General features: G+C 38.4%; 1 protein-coding gene across 8 annotated transcripts; it reads left to right on the top strand.

Annotated features, from left to right (window-relative positions):
- The first annotated feature begins 8455 nt into the window (after positions 1-8455).
- On the top strand, positions 8456-18302 carry LOC116256735 (casein kinase 1-like protein HD16). Of its 8 annotated transcripts, XR_007573755.1 has the most exons (20): positions 8456-9214; positions 9962-10093; positions 10202-10275; positions 10384-10453; positions 10554-10609; positions 10705-10776; positions 10945-11039; positions 11149-11215; positions 11377-11506; positions 11754-11972; positions 12069-12211; positions 12315-12489; positions 12573-12663; positions 12759-12916; positions 13008-13196; positions 13277-13375; positions 14492-15262; positions 16284-16397; positions 16468-16536; positions 17443-18302. XR_007573755.1 is itself a non-coding variant. In XM_031633198.2 (17 exons), the coding sequence occupies exons 1-16, from the start codon at positions 8864-8866 to the stop codon at positions 13334-13336; spliced, it is 2082 nt and encodes a 693-aa protein (XP_031489058.1). In that variant the 5' UTR covers positions 8457-8863; the 3' UTR covers positions 13337-13375; positions 17443-18302. The 8 variants fall into 8 exon arrangements, 3 of the variants coding, with proteins under 3 accessions (XP_031489059.1, XP_031489058.1, XP_031489056.1); XR_004173189.2 differs by lacking the exon at positions 14492-15262 and having other exon boundaries at positions 16284-16362; XR_007573756.1 differs by lacking the exon at positions 16284-16397.
- Positions 18303-19045: the final 743 nt, after the last annotated feature.

Below are 19045 nucleotides of genomic sequence, written 5' to 3'. Positions count from 1 at the left end.
TAACCACGTTCGTCCTCGTGGTCTCCCTCACACTCGCCTGCTCCTGCCACTCACCTTCTCCTGCCACTCGCCTGCTCCGGTGCATAAGATCAATACCATAGCGCTTTTGTTTTTCATCTTGTTGATTTAGTCATGGGGCTTGGAAAGCCTTCTGCGCCTTGGCTTGAACGTTTTTGAGAAGATCCTTTCCGTTGTTTCAGCATGGTTTGAAAATTTTAGAGTTCATCATTTCCATTGTTTGAATATGGTTAACATCTTTGACGGTTTGACCCTTTTTCCTGCTATATGGCTCTGTACAATCGTACACAATCATGCGTTTCCTTGATCCTATTTGCTTTTTTGGGTGCTTTTGTGTTGGTTGATTACTGTCACCGGATTGTCCATCGGATTAGGCATGTCATACACAGTGAATTGTGTCTTTCTGGTAATCATGCTTCACCTTTCATTGTCCTTCATAATAAAACGCATCGCTCATATGCAGTTGCGACAGGGGTTTGAATGAGAGGTCGAGTTTCCACTACCCTTCCATTTTCTGATCAGATCCTTGATGTTCACTACTAGAGGCACTTGCTCTTGAAACTTACTGCACCAAAATTTCCATAGTTCCTTAGCTCTAGGATAGAAAAGAAGCAAATGGGAGGACGATTCTAAACCCAATCCACAAGCAGGACACCTACTAGCCAGGAAAATACCAAGCTGTTGGGGTCTAATCTATGTTCCACAGCTAGGAAAAGGAACCAAGAGGCTGAAGGCGAAACATGCCTGGCCCATATGGTGGATCTCCAATCTTCGAAAAGGAAATTTTTTTTCAAATTCAGATTGTTTGTAAAACCCGATCAACAGAGTTTTGAATTAGGCCAAAATCTTAAAACAACATTTCCAGATCAAGTTCCAGGTATGCCACTACTTCTCATCGGGTCTAAAAATTAGTGCATTTCTCAACTTGTTACGAGATAATTATATATCGTCTTACAGTTCAACAGATCGTTGGAAGGGCTCCCGTCCAGCACTACTTTAACTGTATTATTTTCTTTCAGAATATATATTTAATTGGTTGCAGTTTTTCAGTCAACTCCTATTTCCTGTTTGTATTTCTAGTAGCTATAACTGATGTCGTTTGAACAGGACTGAAGATATTTTCTGTACTATACAGAAATGCACCAGAACTGTGAGATGTTTTTTGCTTGACCTCTTTGGTTTTGTGGTCCATTTGGCAAACTGCGTAGAATCTCAAGTACTGCCATGCCTTCCCATGTGGTTTTGGAGGTGTAGTTTGTGGTATGTGAACCAATTGGTTCCTTGGAACTACTACAACCATGATCGGTTACCACAGTTATTTAATGATGATTCCTACAGATCTACTACCTTGTGTGCTACAAGAAATTTCTGTTCCGCAGAATACTTGTGTGTATTTTTTTTTTCATTCCCCTGCAAACAGATATTACTTTATAAATATTGGATCTAATTTACACATACAGGTCTTTCTTCTCTCTTTTTGGTTGCCATGATGAACATCGTGCTATGCAGATAACTAGCGTACTCTACCCATTTTTCCTATGTCTGGATCTAGCCTTCCTTGCTTTGGTTTTCATCATGTCATTTGCATAGCATTTCTACAATTTCTCAAACTGTTGTTGTTCCACTAAAACTGACTACAGAAATAAGTGACATCTTTAATTATGTGTTTTTTTAGTGTTATGGCCTATGGGATCTTCATGAACAAGCAAGCTACTTCTGTTAGAACAAGAATTAATCTGGCAACAAGAAGATGATAACTATATTACCTCTTTAGGTTTTAGCAACTTGTGACAATCGTTTCATTTACTTGATTAGTGATGATTCAGTGCATGTAGATAATGGAGTATAGCTTCCTCATCATTTTCCTGTCTTAAAAGATGTAATGCCACCTACTTGGCACTGACCTCCAAACATTAAATACTACTTCCTTTCTGTTCTTGAAATTCCTATCCACCTGTTGTGTTACTTGTATTTCAAAATGCATGTGTTTCCTATGTGAGACCATGCATGAATATCCATAATTATTAGGCCTTTGTTCAGAGCCTTGACCTACTAAGGAACAGATCAAAAGTGATCCCTACTGGCATTCATGGATATTATAAATTGCTGGCAACATAAAGCCTAGGAACTTATGTGAATTACCAAGCAATGCTTATTGGAAGATGTTGTAGGTGGATGAAGGTATGATTTGGACACATATCGGTGTATGATATGGTGTCAGAACCCTACTGGGATTCACGGCAGTTCACTGAGAAAAATTTTCCCCATGTTTAGATTTCATTGTTTCCCCTCAAATATGAGCTTTTGTGATGCTTCTAAGTCCTAGCAGAGGGTGAGTTCCTAAGATGATGTAGCTATAAAATTTCAAGCACTTTATTCTCAGTTATGCACTCAATGGTGCAGTTTTGAGTATATAGCTTTAGACTTGGTGAAGTATATCATAGTTTCTGCATTGCAGGTTGAGGGTTCGGAAATCTTGGAAGAACAGAACAAGCATTTTATGAACATTTCTTTCTGCATAAACCAAAGCAGGATGGCCTCCAAGCATACAGTTATTCATAAAGTTGCAGCTTTTAAGTTTGTCGACCTTGTTTCTTGAGCATATTCTTTCGTCTAGAACGTAAGTAGAGACATCTCGTTTCACTTGGAAAATGTTGTCGGGTTGTTCTAGTTGAACGGTGGAAGCCTTTAGTCTGTGTTCTATTTACACAAATTCTGGAAATAAGTTTATGATATCAAACTAAGAAATATATTTCTGGAAATCTGGAAATATGTTTCTTAAAAATCAAACACAGAAATATGTTTCTGGAAATATATTTCTTAGTTATCAAACACTCATCAAAATGGGAATCGGAAATATTTTCTCATTCCCTTTTTCCAGGAAATATATTTTCAGAAATATATTTCCAATTCCATAATTCCATGCTATCAAACGGCCCCTCAAGGAAAATCAATGAGTTTGACCTTAAGAAGTTTTGCCTCATTCATGATATCTGAACTACATTTTTGTAAAGAAGGATACATTCCTTTATTTGAACAATGAACCTTAAAACACCTAGATCTCTCATCTAAAACATTTTAAGAAGTATGTCTTCAAAATATTAATTTCACTTGGGTTGCTTCTAGAATTAATTAGATCATCCACATGGGCTAAAATAACTATAAAGATATGACTTGCACAAAAATAAAGAAGGAACAATATGTATTCTTTTATTTGTGCAAGAAATCTTGATACCAAAAGAATACCTCAGAACACCTAGGCTTCTCATGTAAAACTATTTTAAGAAGACTATCTTCAATTTATTATTTGCACTTAGATTTTTGCCAAAAACAATTGGATTATCCACATAATCTAAACTAGCCATGAAGATATAATCAATCTTGAACAAAATTTAAAAAAAAAATATTTATTTTGGATTGCTTAAAGTTGTCTTTTTCAAGAATACCAAAGGATTTGTGTAACTATTTCAGTGTAATTATGTGTTTCAAGCCATAGAATAGTTTATGTAATTTACAAGCATCATTCTATTCATTTTTGGCATATCTGGGAGGAATATGCAGATAAACATTCTCATGTAAATTTCTAGGAAGAAATGTACTTAACACATCAATTTGATAAAGAACACCAATTTGAGGTAGCGGCCACCATAAATAGAATACTTACCTTAACCACTTTAGCAAGTGAAGCAAATGTCTCATTATAATCTAACAGCTCTTGATGTGAATATCCTTTAGGAACAAGCCTCACTTTGTGTCTTTCAATGGGCTCATCAAATTGATATTTCACTTTGTATTTCCACTTACGACCAATAGTTTTCACGATCATGTGAGGTGGGACCATGTCTTGTTTTCTTGCAAGGCCTCTAGTTCACTTTTGGGTTAAATCATTTGTTTGAGAGCATTGATTTGATAGGTAGAAGTAATGGAGGCTAGAAAGCAAAAACATTTACTTGAAAATTTGTTGAAAGAGACAAACCTTGATAATACAAAAGAATACACATCTTGGAAACTTGTGTTAAAGTTAAACCTGAACTTAGTGAAGAATTGATTAATAGCCAATGGAAATCATTTAACCACTAGTTGGGCTTCCTTGGTCGAGTTAACCCTCTGAGATCACCTCCAAAGGACAATATGGGTAAGGAGTTCCATTGGTAGACTTTGATGGTAATATTTCTTATACAAAACGAGACATTGCAATAGTTTTTGAACATCAACATGAACTATAAACATAGGTCATAATGATTACATCTTCATTTTATTTGACAAAATTATAACCAAAACACATTTTCACGAGGGATCACATCTCTAATAGTAAAAATTTGATGACTTATATGTGCCCCTTATCTCTCTAGATACGCAAAGAAAAGATAACAACTGGACAATATAGTTAACAGGAAAAAAATCTCATTGGATGCCCTTTTATGGTAACAAATTTTCCAAAAGCATTTTCCATCAAGTTTAGGTGTTGGTGTTCAATTGATTAAGCAATGATAGAACACATTCACCCCAAAACTTTGTAGGTAAATCTGATTGAAACAGAAATGTTTGAGCCACTTCAAGATTAAGGTGTCGACATTTGTGTTCAATGGATGCATTCTTTAGGGAGTGTGACTTGGTTATCTTTTGTTTTGTTTTTTATTTGGAAAGATGATTTCCATCCTTTTGTAAAAAATATTCTCTTTAAGGCACTACTTTTGTCATGGTTTATTCCATTACTTTTTTTCTCATGTTAGTGGCAAGAGAGTCAAAATAAAGTAGTTGTAATTTCTAATTATCTAAAATTATGAATTGATTGTGTGCTTTTCATTGAAAAAAAAACCATTTTGTTGGCAGCAAGAAAACTCCATTTTTTAAGTTAAATATAACTTTTTAAATCAGTGATAACATTTATTTCAGCAACAATTTTCATCTTATTTTATCAAGCAACATAAAACTTTTTAAGAATTGTTTTCCTCACATCAAATAATGAAAAATTTCTTCATGAAAAACATTGTCGTCCCTTTTTTTCTAGAATAAGTTTCTAAGAAGGTTTCTTCAGGCCCGTTAAGTGACTATTGATATTTATTTAAGCCTATTGACAAGTGAATAGCTCTTTTCCTTGGAATTTTATCAAGAAATGCTCCTCCATTGAACCATATTTTTTCATTAATATTTGAAAATAGGATCTACCCACAAGGACTGCATTTTGAAAAAATGTGATGTGACAAACATTTTTTATTGATGAAGATGATAAATAAAACTTTGTATTTGTAGTGCTACACTTTGATGATATGTTTGTCTCATACTCAAGGAGATCTCATATGAGTATTGTTGCTTGTTAAAAATCATGGAGTTGAGATCTGTAGTGATCTTAGGTCTCTATAGATCTTGGCTCCATGACAAACAAATGTAGCATGAGTTTATGATCTTGTAGGTATCTCCATATACATCATTGGTGGCAGTGTAGACTGTACTACTAGCAATGAATTTAAAATCCAAAATGGTTACCATGTTATTATTATAGTGTACCCAAATTCAGTTGACGATTAAATGATCCTTCTTTGTTTTCGGCAACATAGCCAACATAAACCCAATTTCACTTCTTAGAGACATTCTCAAGACTCTACTCGAAGTAGGGATGTACAACAAGTTGAGGCTCGACTCAAACATACACATGTAAGCTCGACTTAGAACTCGACTTATAAATGAGTCAAGTTCGAGTTACATGAGCTCAATCCATTTAAACTCGACTCGACTTGTGTCTCCCTTGTTTGTTAATCTTCAAGGCCATGTCAATAATTTTTGATGAATTTCAATGCCCTTTGTGTGGTTCTCATTTTCATTTAAGGAAAAGAAATATGAATCAAATGATACAAGCTTAAATGAGTCGAGTTGGAGCTCGGACTCTGTTTACCGACTTGAGTTCGAGCTGGCCTTGGAAAGCTCGACTCAAGCTCGAGCCGAATTCAAACAAAGCAATATGTGATTTGAATTGAGCTTGTGCTGGCCGAGCTTGAACTCCACGTACTCATTGTACATTCCTAACTCCAAGTGCAATAGTTATTGATAGTCGACTGCTAAGAAAACTAAGACATTGCCTAGACTACCAAAATGATAAGTAAACAATGGCTTAAAATATTTTGTTTCAAATTTTGAAGAATTGCATTTCCTTGAGACATTAACATGAAGGACCGAAGTTAGGTAACCCTTAGCATAATTTGCAAGAATCATCTCTCTCTATGCTTTGCCTTGATGATTTTCAAAGAAGATGAGGAACCAAACCATTGTGGGTGGATGTCACAAGGGGATCAAAGAATCAAGTTGTTCTTACCTTGGTTAGCTTGCTAGAGCAAGGTGATTTGATGAACATTCCCCTTGTTCTGGAAGCAACCATGAAGCAGTTTTTGTAGTTAGTGAAGTAAATCCTCTCAACCCAAACGTAAAATGAATCTTTACTCGGGGGGCATAGCATAGCTGGTCAGTCTGGCAAACTAGTGAAAACCTAGTCCCGCTTTCCACCTAGGTTTGAAAGCAGCCATGAACATTGGGAGCAGTGAAAAGGGGAGACACTTCAATATCTTAGGGCTATCTTCAAACAAAAATGAATCTTTTGGTAACATCAATCAACAATCAACAATCTAATAGTGAAACTATAGTCCACTCAAGAGTATTTTTTGTAGTTTCTTTTTAAGATGGCCAACACTGGAAATCAGTTCCTTTTCTTTAAATTCTACCATCTCATGAGAAGAAAATTTGGGATTTATCATAGATAACTAACTTTAGGAGAGTGGGAGGGAGCCCATTGCTTGAGTGAGAGGCTGAAGCTGTCATCCTTCCCCTTGCCCTCGAGGGTCTATAGTTGCTTTAAGATCTGAGTGGTCAAGTATTGCAAATACTAGCATTTGCAATATAAAGGAATAGTACCTACTGAAATCAAACTTACATGTTACAACTGCCACTCAAGCTGACCAAATGTACTATGTGGGGCACAGATAAATAATGAAAGCCATCAAACTTCACCTCAAGTATAACAACCCGACCCACTCCTAGGCTCAGGCCCCTGGTTCGGCAGATCCAACACGCCCCCTAGTAGTTTCGGCTCCAACCTTAAGAAGTTAGAAACCAGGATAATCATCTCATTAATGACCCTCTTTATGAATATTTGAAGATCTCTCACAATCTTCAATACAAGACTAAACTTTTGAAGCATTATACCAAGTGTTTGGAGACCTACATATGCAAAGTGAGAAGACCAAGAATAAAAGCAAGTGGTTCTTTATTGAGGTTCTAACGTTTCTGCTTCTAATAAAAGATATTACAGGTCTCAGTTTGAGACCCTCAAACTAATCTCAACTTTACAATTTGTCACTTCAGTGTCAAAACACTTATTAAAATCTTGACAGAAAAGGTCTTGACCCAACATGCTTGCACTTAATATAATAAAGAACTACTTTATTAGGATAGAAACCAACTCATTGGAACATGCCAACATAAAACTTTTCCTTGATTATCCAAATGATGCCTTTCTTCAATTCCGAGGTCATGTTTGATTTACCGGATAAGATGTCTTGAGAGAGCAGACATATGCACCATGCAACACACTAAAATCATAAATCATGGTTACAAGTTTTCTCAAAGCGTGGTCCGATGCCAGCAAAGAAGGATAACTTTTCCACGTTTGAAAGTTTTTAGGAAAAACAAATCGAATGTTCTGTGGAGACCAAAAAGCGAAAATAGTAAATCTCGTGACGCAGCGAATTTCTCACATTAAAAACAAAACTGTAATTTCTTTATGAGATTTTGTTAAAGAAAATGCCAAACAGATCCCTGTGCTGGCAATAGGAACGTTTTTTTTTTTAAAGCAAGATTATCGTGATTTTCACCTCCTTAAAGCTATCAGCCGATATATTAGCTACTAGGTTAATACAGCAGTGGCCTGGGAGAGCATACGTGGCCCAAATCCGTCCACAGGATCGCCGGGATCCACAATCGACATCACGGCCCTACCCAAGATATGTGGGCACGACGCTCACGCAACCAACTCTCTCGTTTGGGAGCTGCGAGGGCATTTTCGTCCATCGGGGAATGCCAGGTAAGCTATCAAGAGCTAGGGTTTTCATTTTTAAACCTTCCCTGTTTTTGCTAACAATAAAAAAGAATTAAAAAAAAAGGGAAATCTGTAGGCGCTCGATGCGCGGTACGAGTCGATCTAGACCGTCAGATGTGGATTCAATGAACGGTGAGGATTCAGTTTTATTTCTCCGGTCCATACGGAGGGAATACGTAGAGTTCAGTCGGGAAGTAGGGAATGTGCGCGCCCCTTTTGAGGAGACTTGTATTGCTGGTCGTTCATCTCGTCGATCGGACGGCGGAGGATTGTCTTGCGTATGCGAGGAGGGTATGTGGAATGTACGGCCGGGTATAAGGCTAAAAGGAATGGTCGTGGGCAATTTAAACGTGTCCGTCTGCGGAAGCTGCATGAGCAAAGCCAAGCCAAGCCCTTTGCCCTGTTGTCGTCGTCGACACCGTTATCCTCCCCCCTCGCACGAATTTTCCGGCGATCATCCGGCCGATCAGGGTCTCGGCGAAAGGTGCTAAAGTTCTGGGCAGCGATCGGCGCGCGGCTGGTCCCGTGGGTTTCTGAGTTACTGGGTGCGAGGTTCGAGGGGATTCGGTGCCGATCGGCGGCGGGTTCTTCGACGAGGGGCGGGAAGCCGGCTGGGAAAGGTTCTTCGGGCCGGTGCTTCCTTATTTTTGGTGTTTCTTTCTTACCGCTTGGCGCGGGAGGAGAGCGCGGGCGATCGTCAGCGAGAGAGAGGGAGAGAGAGAGAGGGTTCTGAGAAGGATGAGATTGGATGGGTGAACGATGCCGGTTCTGCGCAGTGGAGTGCGCAAGGGCCGTGCACAGCCACGCGCGGATTTGAACGGGAAGGCGGCCGGAGGCGGGGGAGGAGGAAGGAGACGAGGAGGGAAGAACAATGGAGCCGGTGCGAGGTTGAGATCAGGAGCAGCAAGGGGCGGAGGAGCAGCAGCAGGGGGGAGTGGGGAAAGAGAGGTTCTGGAGAACAGCGATCGGGGGGAGAACTTGGGTCTCGAGAACAAAGGGAAAGAATTGGTTGAGGAAGCCAAAATGGAGGATTACGACAGCGGCGGGAGAAGCGCAGATAAGGTTCCTGCTGCAGAAGATGAGGGAAGCACGGCACCCCTTCCTGAGAAGGTTAGGCTTGGTGGTTCTTCTATTTAGCTTCCGATTTTGTTTTCTTTTTGTTTTTTTTTTTCGCAGGGGGAAATGTACATAAGCCCTTTTTTGATGGTTATTTGCGGCCTTTTTTCTTTTCCCTGTTTGTGTCGCTTGAGAATGTCTTTCGTTTTGGCTTTTATGCATTTCTTCATTCAATTCTTTAGTTGTTGGTGGTGAATGGCCTCTTAGCTAGTCATCTGAAGGCTATGATTTTTTGGGATTTTTTCCCACGTCTTTACGAAGAAGATTATGTGCATTGTTTTGTATTCTAGAAACCAGTCTGTTCTGAAAATCTTGTTAAGGGCTGAAGGCGGTTTCTTAGTCGTTGCTTATTGATGTTGCCTTTATTTTAATGCTCAAGTTTCTCATGTTATGATTTTAGGATTGCTGTTAGTACTTTGGATTATTGTCCTTTTTTGATGGCCTCTATAAACTTGAAAACTGTTTGGGGCAACGCTATGGCTTTTATGCATCCTTGAACATGTATGAGGTCTAGTTTATCTCTGGTTTATGCTCATGGTTACTAGAACTAGAAGACTCTCAGAATGGCTGCTTTCTTGTTTAGTCGTTTCTATAGGAGTGTGTGGTTATGACATCGGTTGTGAGATCGTGTCAGAATCCATCACGTCGGACTGTTAAAAACTTTTCGGTGCATTTTTTTTTCTAATTTACTCGAGTAAGATGGCTGATGATAAAATGAAGCTCTTTGTTATCCTATCTCAGGTCCAGGTTGGCGGTTCGCCAGTATATAGAATTGAAAGGAAGTTAGGGAAAGGAGGTTTTGGACAAGTTTATGTTGGTCGCCGTGTATCTACTCCAAATTCGAGTGGGGCAACTGGTTCTGGTGCCATCGAGGTAAGACATTTGTATGACGGTTCCTCCATGCATTATTAGATGCATATTTATTGGTCGAATACTGAATTTATATACTTCGTTTGATTTTCCTTGTTGCTGTTACTATAGGTGGCTCTCAAATTCGAACACAGAAGTAGTAAAGGTTGTAACTACGGGCCTCCTTATGAGTGGCAAGTCTACAAGTAAGTTGTTTGTGTATGTCTTCTCTGCATCATTCCCGATAATTGTTAAGACTTTAGGCATGTTTTCTTTGTTGTTTCACTATATCTTTATCTTCCTTGTTTTTGTAGTGCACTTGGTGGCAGTCATGGCGTTCCTCGGGTTCACTATAAAGGCCGTCAGGGAGATTACTATGTCATGGTATGTGGTCACCACCCTCTGTGTATCTAAATATGCATATTATAAGGTAATGCCCATTATATGGTTACTATGCTAATTTATCTTTGGAAAATATTAATAGGTGATGGATATGCTGGGCCCCAGTCTGTGGGATGTTTGGAACAATAATGCTCATAAGTAAGTATTTAGTTGGTTTGCTCTTTGTTCCATTACTCATGTATATATATTCCTTGTAGTTCACTTCCTTATCCTTAACTTTCCATTCTGTGCAGTATGTCCACTGAAATGGTAGCTTGTATTGCTATAGAGGCGATCTCTATACTGGAGAAGATGCACTCTAGAGGGTCTGATCATCTATCTGTGTGCAGTTCTTTTTATGCATATTTATTCCTAATTTTGTTAAATTCATTAGCAAGTAATTTGTCGTGTCCCTTGTATGTTTTGTATCTTGTGGAAGATATGGTTTTCACGTCATATTTGAGCTCATCATCAGAGCATGCTTGCTTTTGCAGATATGTTCATGGGGATGTAAAGCCTGAAAATTTCCTTCTTGGCCCTCCTGGGACTCCTGAGGAGAAAAAGCTGTTTCTTGTTGATCTTGGATTGGGTAAGTGGCTAATTGCCAATCCTTTTGGTGTTTATAACCAAGGTTGGTGCCTTTGTTTTAGTAGAATGAATTGTCTTTTTTTTTTCTTACATATCTTTTTGAATCCCAGCTACTAGATGGCGCGACAGTTCAACTGGTCAGCATGTTGAATATGACCAAAGACCAGATGTTTTCAGGTAAAATTCGTCCATAGAGAGGTGAAATATGTTATTTTTTGTGGTTTTTGCGATACATTCGTACAACTTCTTGGTAAATTAGCTTTTCTGCAATTCATTTTTCTACTTTGATTTTGAATGAGTTAGTTTGCTACTTCTTTAATTTTTGTGCATCTCTACAGGGGAACAGTTCGGTATGCTAGTGTGCATGCCCATTTGGGAAGAACTGGCAGCAGAAGAGATGACCTGGAATCACTTGCATATACACTTGTCTTTCTTTTGCGTGGTCGTTTGCCTTGGCAGGGTTACCAGGTATTCATGTTTCTTTGCTAATTCTCATGCTTTGTGCTTTATGCCCTTATTCATGGTACACTTTTTAAGTGAAATTTTCGGACACAAGTTTCTTGCGTCTGCTTGAGAAGCTCTTTCTAAGAGCATACATGTTACGCTGAGGACATGTTGCTTTCCTACTTATGTTTACACTTCTATTGATACCATCTCTTGAAGTAAGCTTCTTAGTTTACTAATTTTAATATTTTATTGCTTTTCTGATCTGTAGGGTGAGAATAAAAGTTTCTTGGTTTGTAAGAAGAAGATGGCTACATCACCAGAAGCTCTATGCTGTTTTTGCCCACAGCCATTCAGGCAATTTCTTGAATATGTGGTAAACTTGAAGTTTGATGAGGAACCTAACTATGCGAAGTATGTTTCTTTGTTTGATGGAATAATTGGTCCAAATCCAGCTGGGAGGCCAATAAATACAGATGGAGCTCAGAAGGTATCTTTGTGTCTATGTATCTGCTTGCAAGGTCATTGTCATGTCTATGTATGTTCCATTTGCAAATCATCTAATGACTAATAATATATTATAAAGCTTGTCTATCAGGTTGGGCAAAAAAGAGGGCGGCTAACTATTGACGAAGAAGATGATGAGCAGCCGAAGAAGAAGGTCCGGATGGGGATGCCTGCAACACAATGGATTAGTGTTTACAATGCCCGCCGTCCGATGAAGCAGAGGTATCTTTATCTGTTAATGCTCTATTTCTTTTCAAGTATATTTTATGTGGCTTATCTTTCTTGATTTTGTAGATGACTGAGTCATTTCTAAATGTCTCATTAGGTATCACTACAACGTTGCGGATGCAAGGCTTGTACAGCACATTGAGAAAGGGAATGAAGATGGGCTATTCATCAGTAGTGTAGCATCTTGTACAAATCTGTGGGCCCTTATCATGGATGCTGGAACTGGTTTTTCTTCTCAAGTATATGAATTATCTAGCTCTTTTCTTAACAAGGTACACATTTATGTCTATTTGTGTTTTACTGGATATTTTAAGTTCCTCATGCATTGTATATAAAATTTGTTGGCATTTTGAAGGAATGGATCATGGAGCAATGGGAGAAAAATTATTATATTAGTGCAATAGCAGGAGCAAATAATGGAAATTCTTTGGTGGTAATGTCAAAAGGTAATCTAAGCTTATCTATCACACTATTTTCTTTTGCATACTTTCTTTGGAGTTTGGGCTAATTTAGATTTCTCCTTTTGGACTTTTTCATGCAGGTACACAATATGCCCAGCAATCTTACAAGGTCAGTGATTCCTTTCCTTTCAAATGGATAAACAAGAAGTGGAGGGAAGGTTTCTCTGTCACATCCATGGCCACTGCTGGAAGTAGATGGGCAGTTGTCATGTCTCGAAATGCTGGTTTTTCAGATCAGGTATGTTTGTTTTATGCAGGATCATTTATCTACAATGTGTCTTTGGGAACTAAGGCTAAGAATAATCTGATATGTTGCTTATATTCTTCAGGTTGTTGAGCTTGATTTTCTGTACCCTAGTGAAGGCATACATCGAAGATGGGACAGTGGTTACCGCATAACAGCAACAGCTGCCACATGGGATCAAGCTGCTTTTGTTTTAAGTGTACCCCGAAGAAAACCTACTGATGAAACACAGGAAACCCTTCGCACGTCGGCATTTCCTAGTACACACGTTAAGGTAAGATTTAATTTCTGGTCATTTACTTTTCTGATGATGCCCATCTGTCATAACCGCTTTTGCTTTTCCAATATTTGCAGGAGAAGTGGGCCAAAAATCTCTATATAGCATCTATTTGCTATGGCCGAACTGTTTCTTAAGCATGGAGAATTCTGTTAGGGACTGGGGATGCATATAACGTAAGTGGTGATATTGCTTCCTCGTGCATCCAGCAATTCCCGATCTTTCTGCTTTAGCTGGCAGGCCTGCAAGATCTTGTTTTTCTGCAGCCAATTGAATTTTTGTTGTGCAAGTTACATGTTAATCCAATTGCATCATGCTTGTCTACTTGTGAAGTGTCAAGCACATTTGATGCTTCCATCAATATCAGATGACTGGTCTTCTAATGTTAAGCATGTATAGCATTAAATAAAATTTTTTACTTTGATAAGAACTGTCTTTTGTTTGAATATCATGTTGCGGATTATGTTGTCTCCGAGCTTAAGATGTGTATCACTGTAGCCACACTGACAGTTGGGAAAACCAAATGTTCAACATTTCTTTGCTCAAAAGGCTTCTTATCTCTCTTTTGCTTCTGTGCATTTTTTAGTGTGGAGCCGTATGGTAGAGCACTTTTATGACCACGGTTCCATTTCTAGAATGCTTCTTTTCTTTCTGTTCTGATGGCATATAGGCGCTGTGTTGTCTTTGAAATTTGATGTCTATTTCAGCATATGCCTCTGTTGAGCTACAGAACCAACTGGTTTCGTATTGTTCGGGTGGTTTATGAGTAGATATCATTGAAATATGATTGTTTTCTTCTCTTTAGACATCTTTTCGTTTTTTTTTAAGCTGTTTCCATTTAGTTGTGGAGCTGCATGTTCGATGTGCCAACTGAGCTGGCATTTCAAAGGACAGGGTTCTTCAAAATTTCGGCAACTCAGCAAAAAGATCTTTCTTGGGTAAACTGTTGAACATCTATGTACACTGTCAACATAATGTAAGCTTAAAAGTTTAAGGAACTTCCTGGAAAGACACTCATTGTCTTAATTTGATCAGAACTAGATTGATCTTAAATTGTTCTTAAAGATGGCAGAAAAGAGGACATTGGCCTGTATCATGGTATCATCCAAGTGCCATGTTGGACATGCTGTATACAGTAGTTACGAGAGCTTTTGAACATATCACATTTGATTGTTACTGGGGACTATACCCAATTCTTGACATGGTTATCTTCTGGGAAGGAGAATTTACGGGTGCTGAATCTTCTCTACTGATGCTATTCACTGACACAATCACATCTTTCAAGCTCTCAGCCTATGGAAGATTGCCATGAAGAATCCTTTTGATTTGTTGAAGTGGATCTTTTTGCTCATTTTCTATGGATGAGATGTGATTCAGCCCAAGTTTCATCCACCGAACCAGCTGGTAACCTCTGTCAAGGACGTTTGCCGTCTCCATGGTAGGGGCAGTATGTTGGTTTTGTAAGGCTGTTCAAGTAGAAGGACCTACCACTTCATCGGAGTGGTCTGGGTTGGGTCTTACTGATGTTGGAAGCACGTATGAACCAGTCAGAGTAAGGTTGTTATAAGTGCATGACAACTCGGTTATTCTTTGCTTTCTAGTACAGGTTATATACCATTTATGCGAGTACCTGAGGAATGTCTTTCCTGAAGGCCTTCTATGGGATGCATGTTGTTGAGACACGAGGATGTGTCTATGCAAGGTTGCTAAAAGGCTGCATAGATTAAGTTAATGTGCTAATGCTTATCCTAATTCGGCTCAGTTTTTTGTTCTTACGAGGAGAAGAGTAGTAAGTGGATCATCCAACAATTTTGGATCTGATAGATCTATTTGTCTCTTTCGGGTGGCATCTTGAGCTACAATTGCACTCACAAAGTATAGGGACATCCTAGTGAGGGGACCTTAGGGCATCAAAATGGTGCTGGTTTGTTAGGTGGTGGTGAGATCTTGTCATAATGGTGACTGGTGCTAGGCTTGTTAAGCGTGAAAATGGCTAGCCGCTAGAGTTGGGTAAAGCAGATCAGCTGGAGGAAAGGCTCTTTGATATGGAAAGCCTACCACAGGTAACTTGGTACTTTTGTGGGTATGTTTGTCATAATAAAAATAGTTTATATGCCTTCTTAGCGATATCTACCTCATTAACCTTCTCAGTATTAATCAGTCACTCTTTCTATCTGTTTCGAAACAAAATAATTTGATGAAAGCGTGATTTGTGCTATCTGAGGTAATCATTGAACAACTCGATAAAAGATTTTTTTTCCCATCCTCTTATGCTTTTTGGGATCTGGACACCAGAAAACCCTCACATGAGCACTTGTAATACGAGTCTGTTATGGCTATGTAATGTGCCCTACATTATTTGTTTAGTTAGATGTCCTTACAGCTCGGGGTAATTCTCCTCTAGACAGCTGATTGGAATGTAAGGGCACTCTCTACAAATGTAGGTCATTTTCTTCCATTTATGAAGTATTGTTTTCTTTCCTTCTTTTGTGGTGTTTGTGACATGCACAGATGCAAAACACACACAAACACAAAATCCTGTTATCTTCTGGATGTCAATCATATCAGGCTGCATGCTGCAAATGGATGTGGGGTTTGCAGAACTAATTGGATTGGTCAACAAGGTTCTGGAGCTCCTTAAGGGTCATTTACTGAGCTCATTCCAGGAGATTTATTCTTCAACAATGTTCAATACGGATTGCATTTTTTTTCTGAATAAAAGTGGTTTATCTTTTCCTAAAAAAAATGGGTGTATCACGACTGAAGTTTATTGAGAACTGGTTGTTGTTCTACACTGTTGTTCTTTGGAGTTCTTAGAGATGGAGTTGACAAAGATTTCATTCCTAATCTACACAAATATACTACAATTATTTAATAATTGAACTAGATAAATAAAAAAGAAATAGAGAAAGTTGGGTGTCTGGCTAACACAAGTGAACATGTATTTCATGTATTTTTCTAGTTTCTGTATCATATTCTAATAGTTTAGGTTCTGTTTCTTGGTTAAACTAGAACAAACGAATTGAGGTTGTTTAAACATTGGAATTGGGAAATCCTTTTACTCTGGTAATTCCACCGTGTCAGGATTTTGCAAGAAGGTCAAGAAAAGCTAGGTGACCCATTGACATTCATGCGGCAAATTGGAAAGTAGAAACGCCAGAAGGCATGGTGTTTATAAATTTTGTAGAAGTTCATGATGTATGTTCTTTTTAGCAAGTATTTCTGAATGCTACCGTTTCATTGAACTTTGTTATGATTGATTTTTCAGGTTAGATTGTTTAATGGAGCTTGGTGATTGGAAGGCAAGTCCCAACAGTCACCATAACTTAAGTCGTCTGTAAATATAAATTCTTTTTCCTGTTTAGTGTTGTTCATTTTGTTCTGACGTGACGTGTGCATATCTTATGAAAGTCATTTCCTTCATTGCACATAAGATTTCAAGTTAAAAGACGATGCTTGTAATGCTCAATTTTCTAATTTCGTTTGTTCAGCCTTTGAATTTGATGCTTCAGTTGGCCATGTTTCTATGTAACACATGAGACTGGTTTAGACAGCTTACGTACAGATATGAACATAGGCAAGGTTTTATCTGAAATGTAAGTTGTGATTTTGTCGTATCTAATGATTCTATTCCTGACTAGACAGATAAATTAAACAATAGATTTAAAAAAAAAATCTTCTGAAAAAGCATTGCAGTATGTGGCCCTCTGGGGAAGTATTTTTTCTATAACTAAGTTGATAGTGAAGACTGGTCATTGGCAAGTGTAAATTAACTGCCTTTGAGATATAATAAAATTGGAACAGGTTAATTTGGTCTTTAGAAATGATTGCGTGAAACCTTTTGCTTGTGTGCTCGAATTTCCTTGCATACATGATTACTGTTACGTTCTTGCTTGCTTTCTCTTGTTTGAATGCTGCTATTGGGCTTTGTTCTAGTGGGGATTGCCCCTAAGCTTATATGGGGAAAAGAGAGAAAAAGAAAGGAATCGCCTTAAATGGCTGCGCTGGCTATTTTGTTGCCTGGTGAACTGCGAATGGCTGCTATATCATGTAAATGGGGTGACCAATGCTCCCCTTGGAATGAGCATGCTTATTAACCGCCAGGTTTTTGTGTGTCCGCTCATATGTGTTGAATTCTAAATTCTTGGTCTTCCATTTGGCTATTTCTACCAGATATTTTATCAGTATTACTCCAGTAATGGTCTTTAGAACGGAAACTGAATCTTCTTTATTTCCCTTGCAGTTGTCCGCAATTGGGAAAACGCATGTAGACCTCATGGCGATCCAGTGAGGTTCTCTGGTTCTCCGCGGGAGGAGAGAGATGCCCTCTGGGGTTGGGCTGAAGTTAGAAAAGTTTGATTGCTGGCAGAATTTTTGATTTGGGGACTTGCAAGATCTCGAGCAATATTAGTCAAATTCAGTTGTCATTTTTTGCCATGTGGGTGACGAGGAAAAGAGAATGGAGGTGATTCATGTGATATGGTTTTTAGCAGAATGTCTCAACTTATCACGTTAGCATCTTTTGTATATGGAAAAGAAAACGGAAGTGCCATATATTTGACCTCTGGTGGGTGGTCGGTCGTCTCGTGGGCCACCATGGAAACTCTGGAGGCGTTTTTTGCGCAGGATGAAACTAAAACTATAAAAACGGTAGGTGTGCATCTCAAGGCCGTGGAAGAACGTTCTTGAGTTTAGAGAGGGAAGAATGCTCGAGTTTAGAGTGGAAGCCCATAAGATTATCCATGCTTGGGTTTCATTTGAAGAACTTATCCTAATTACTAGCACAATGGACATGGGGAGCCAACTGCCAGTAATTGAGCTGGATTTAAGAAGCGATGCATTGCCACTGTAAATGGACCATTTGTTTCATTCCGAGCCATTAAGTGGTGGCCATCGTTCGTTGCCTCGGACTCTTTTGAGTTGCAATTGTAGGGCGACCCTGTGGCTGATAACACTATTTGATTCCAGTGAAATATCTGTCACAAGAATCTGATTTTCGAGAGAAAATTAATTATAAGGTGACTCCTAACAGCTAATGTCGGGTCAACTTTTGTTGGATTTATATGGAAACATTAATTATAACTTGCGCACTTTTGCCTGTCAGATTGCCCTAACATGAGTAATTAGATATTGACTTCTAGCAGGACAATCTTGATTATTGTGTTCATCTCTTTATTTATGGGCACTCTTTCTTAGATGCAACGAAACACACAAAGATAAAAACGGAAGGTCTAAGGGTGCGTTTGGATGCACGCCAAAATGACAGTTTGAAGGCAAATTATTTCTCATTCAAGATGCCAATTTCGGCTTGTTTGGGTGTGCTAGGAGGAGTTTCTCTTAAAAAGCTGTTTATATGGTTGAGTCAAAAACCTGGGGGAGTTCAGGTTTTTCATTCAAAAATGAGTTTTCACTTTGGTTTTTTATTTGCTTATTATTAAGAAGATGATTCTTTGTGTAAAATGATTGTTTATTGATGACGCCCTTGAATTTCTTGTAGCAAACAGTCCTCAACTTAGTTGTCAGCAAACAAACAAGCAGTTACTTAACTTTGCCATTAATAAAATTTGTTTTTGCACCTTTATACATTTTAACGTACACAGATAGGCTGCTAATGAAACCCTTAGAACTTGATCGCATTGAGCTAAATTTTGTCTCCCGTATGAGAGAGAGTGAGAGAGAGAAAGGAGATTGGAAACAAGAATTAGTGCACTTAAAGAATCTTATGAAAGAGAGTTATTATTCTCAGGACAATTAATATTTCCCAAAAATCAGTTTTTTCTTTCATAAATAAGGAGATATGTCCATTGCACTTTTGAGTCGTGATTGATTATATATATTCGGATCTG

Source organism: Nymphaea colorata, chromosome 6 (assembly GCF_008831285.2).
Source record: "Nymphaea colorata isolate Beijing-Zhang1983 chromosome 6, ASM883128v2, whole genome shotgun sequence".
Classification (NCBI taxonomy): Eukaryota; Viridiplantae; Streptophyta; class Magnoliopsida; order Nymphaeales; family Nymphaeaceae; genus Nymphaea; species Nymphaea colorata.
Note: the sequence above shows the minus strand (reverse complement) of the source record. Positions and strands in the feature narration are given on the sequence as shown.

Bases quoted from the DNA above. Each gene is read 5' to 3' on its own strand.
- LOC116256735 (XM_031633198.2), top strand. From the start codon at position 8,864: ATGCCGGTTCTGCGCAGTGGAGTGCGCAAGGGCCGTGCACAGCCACGC. The intron at 10,276-10,383 runs GTAAGTTGTTTG...TTGTTTTTGTAG, and splicing joins TATGAGTGGCAAGTCTACAA to TGCACTTGGTGGCAGTCATG. The intron at 12,917-13,007 runs GTATGTTTGTTT...TATATTCTTCAG, and splicing joins ATGCTGGTTTTTCAGATCAG to GTTGTTGAGCTTGATTTTCT.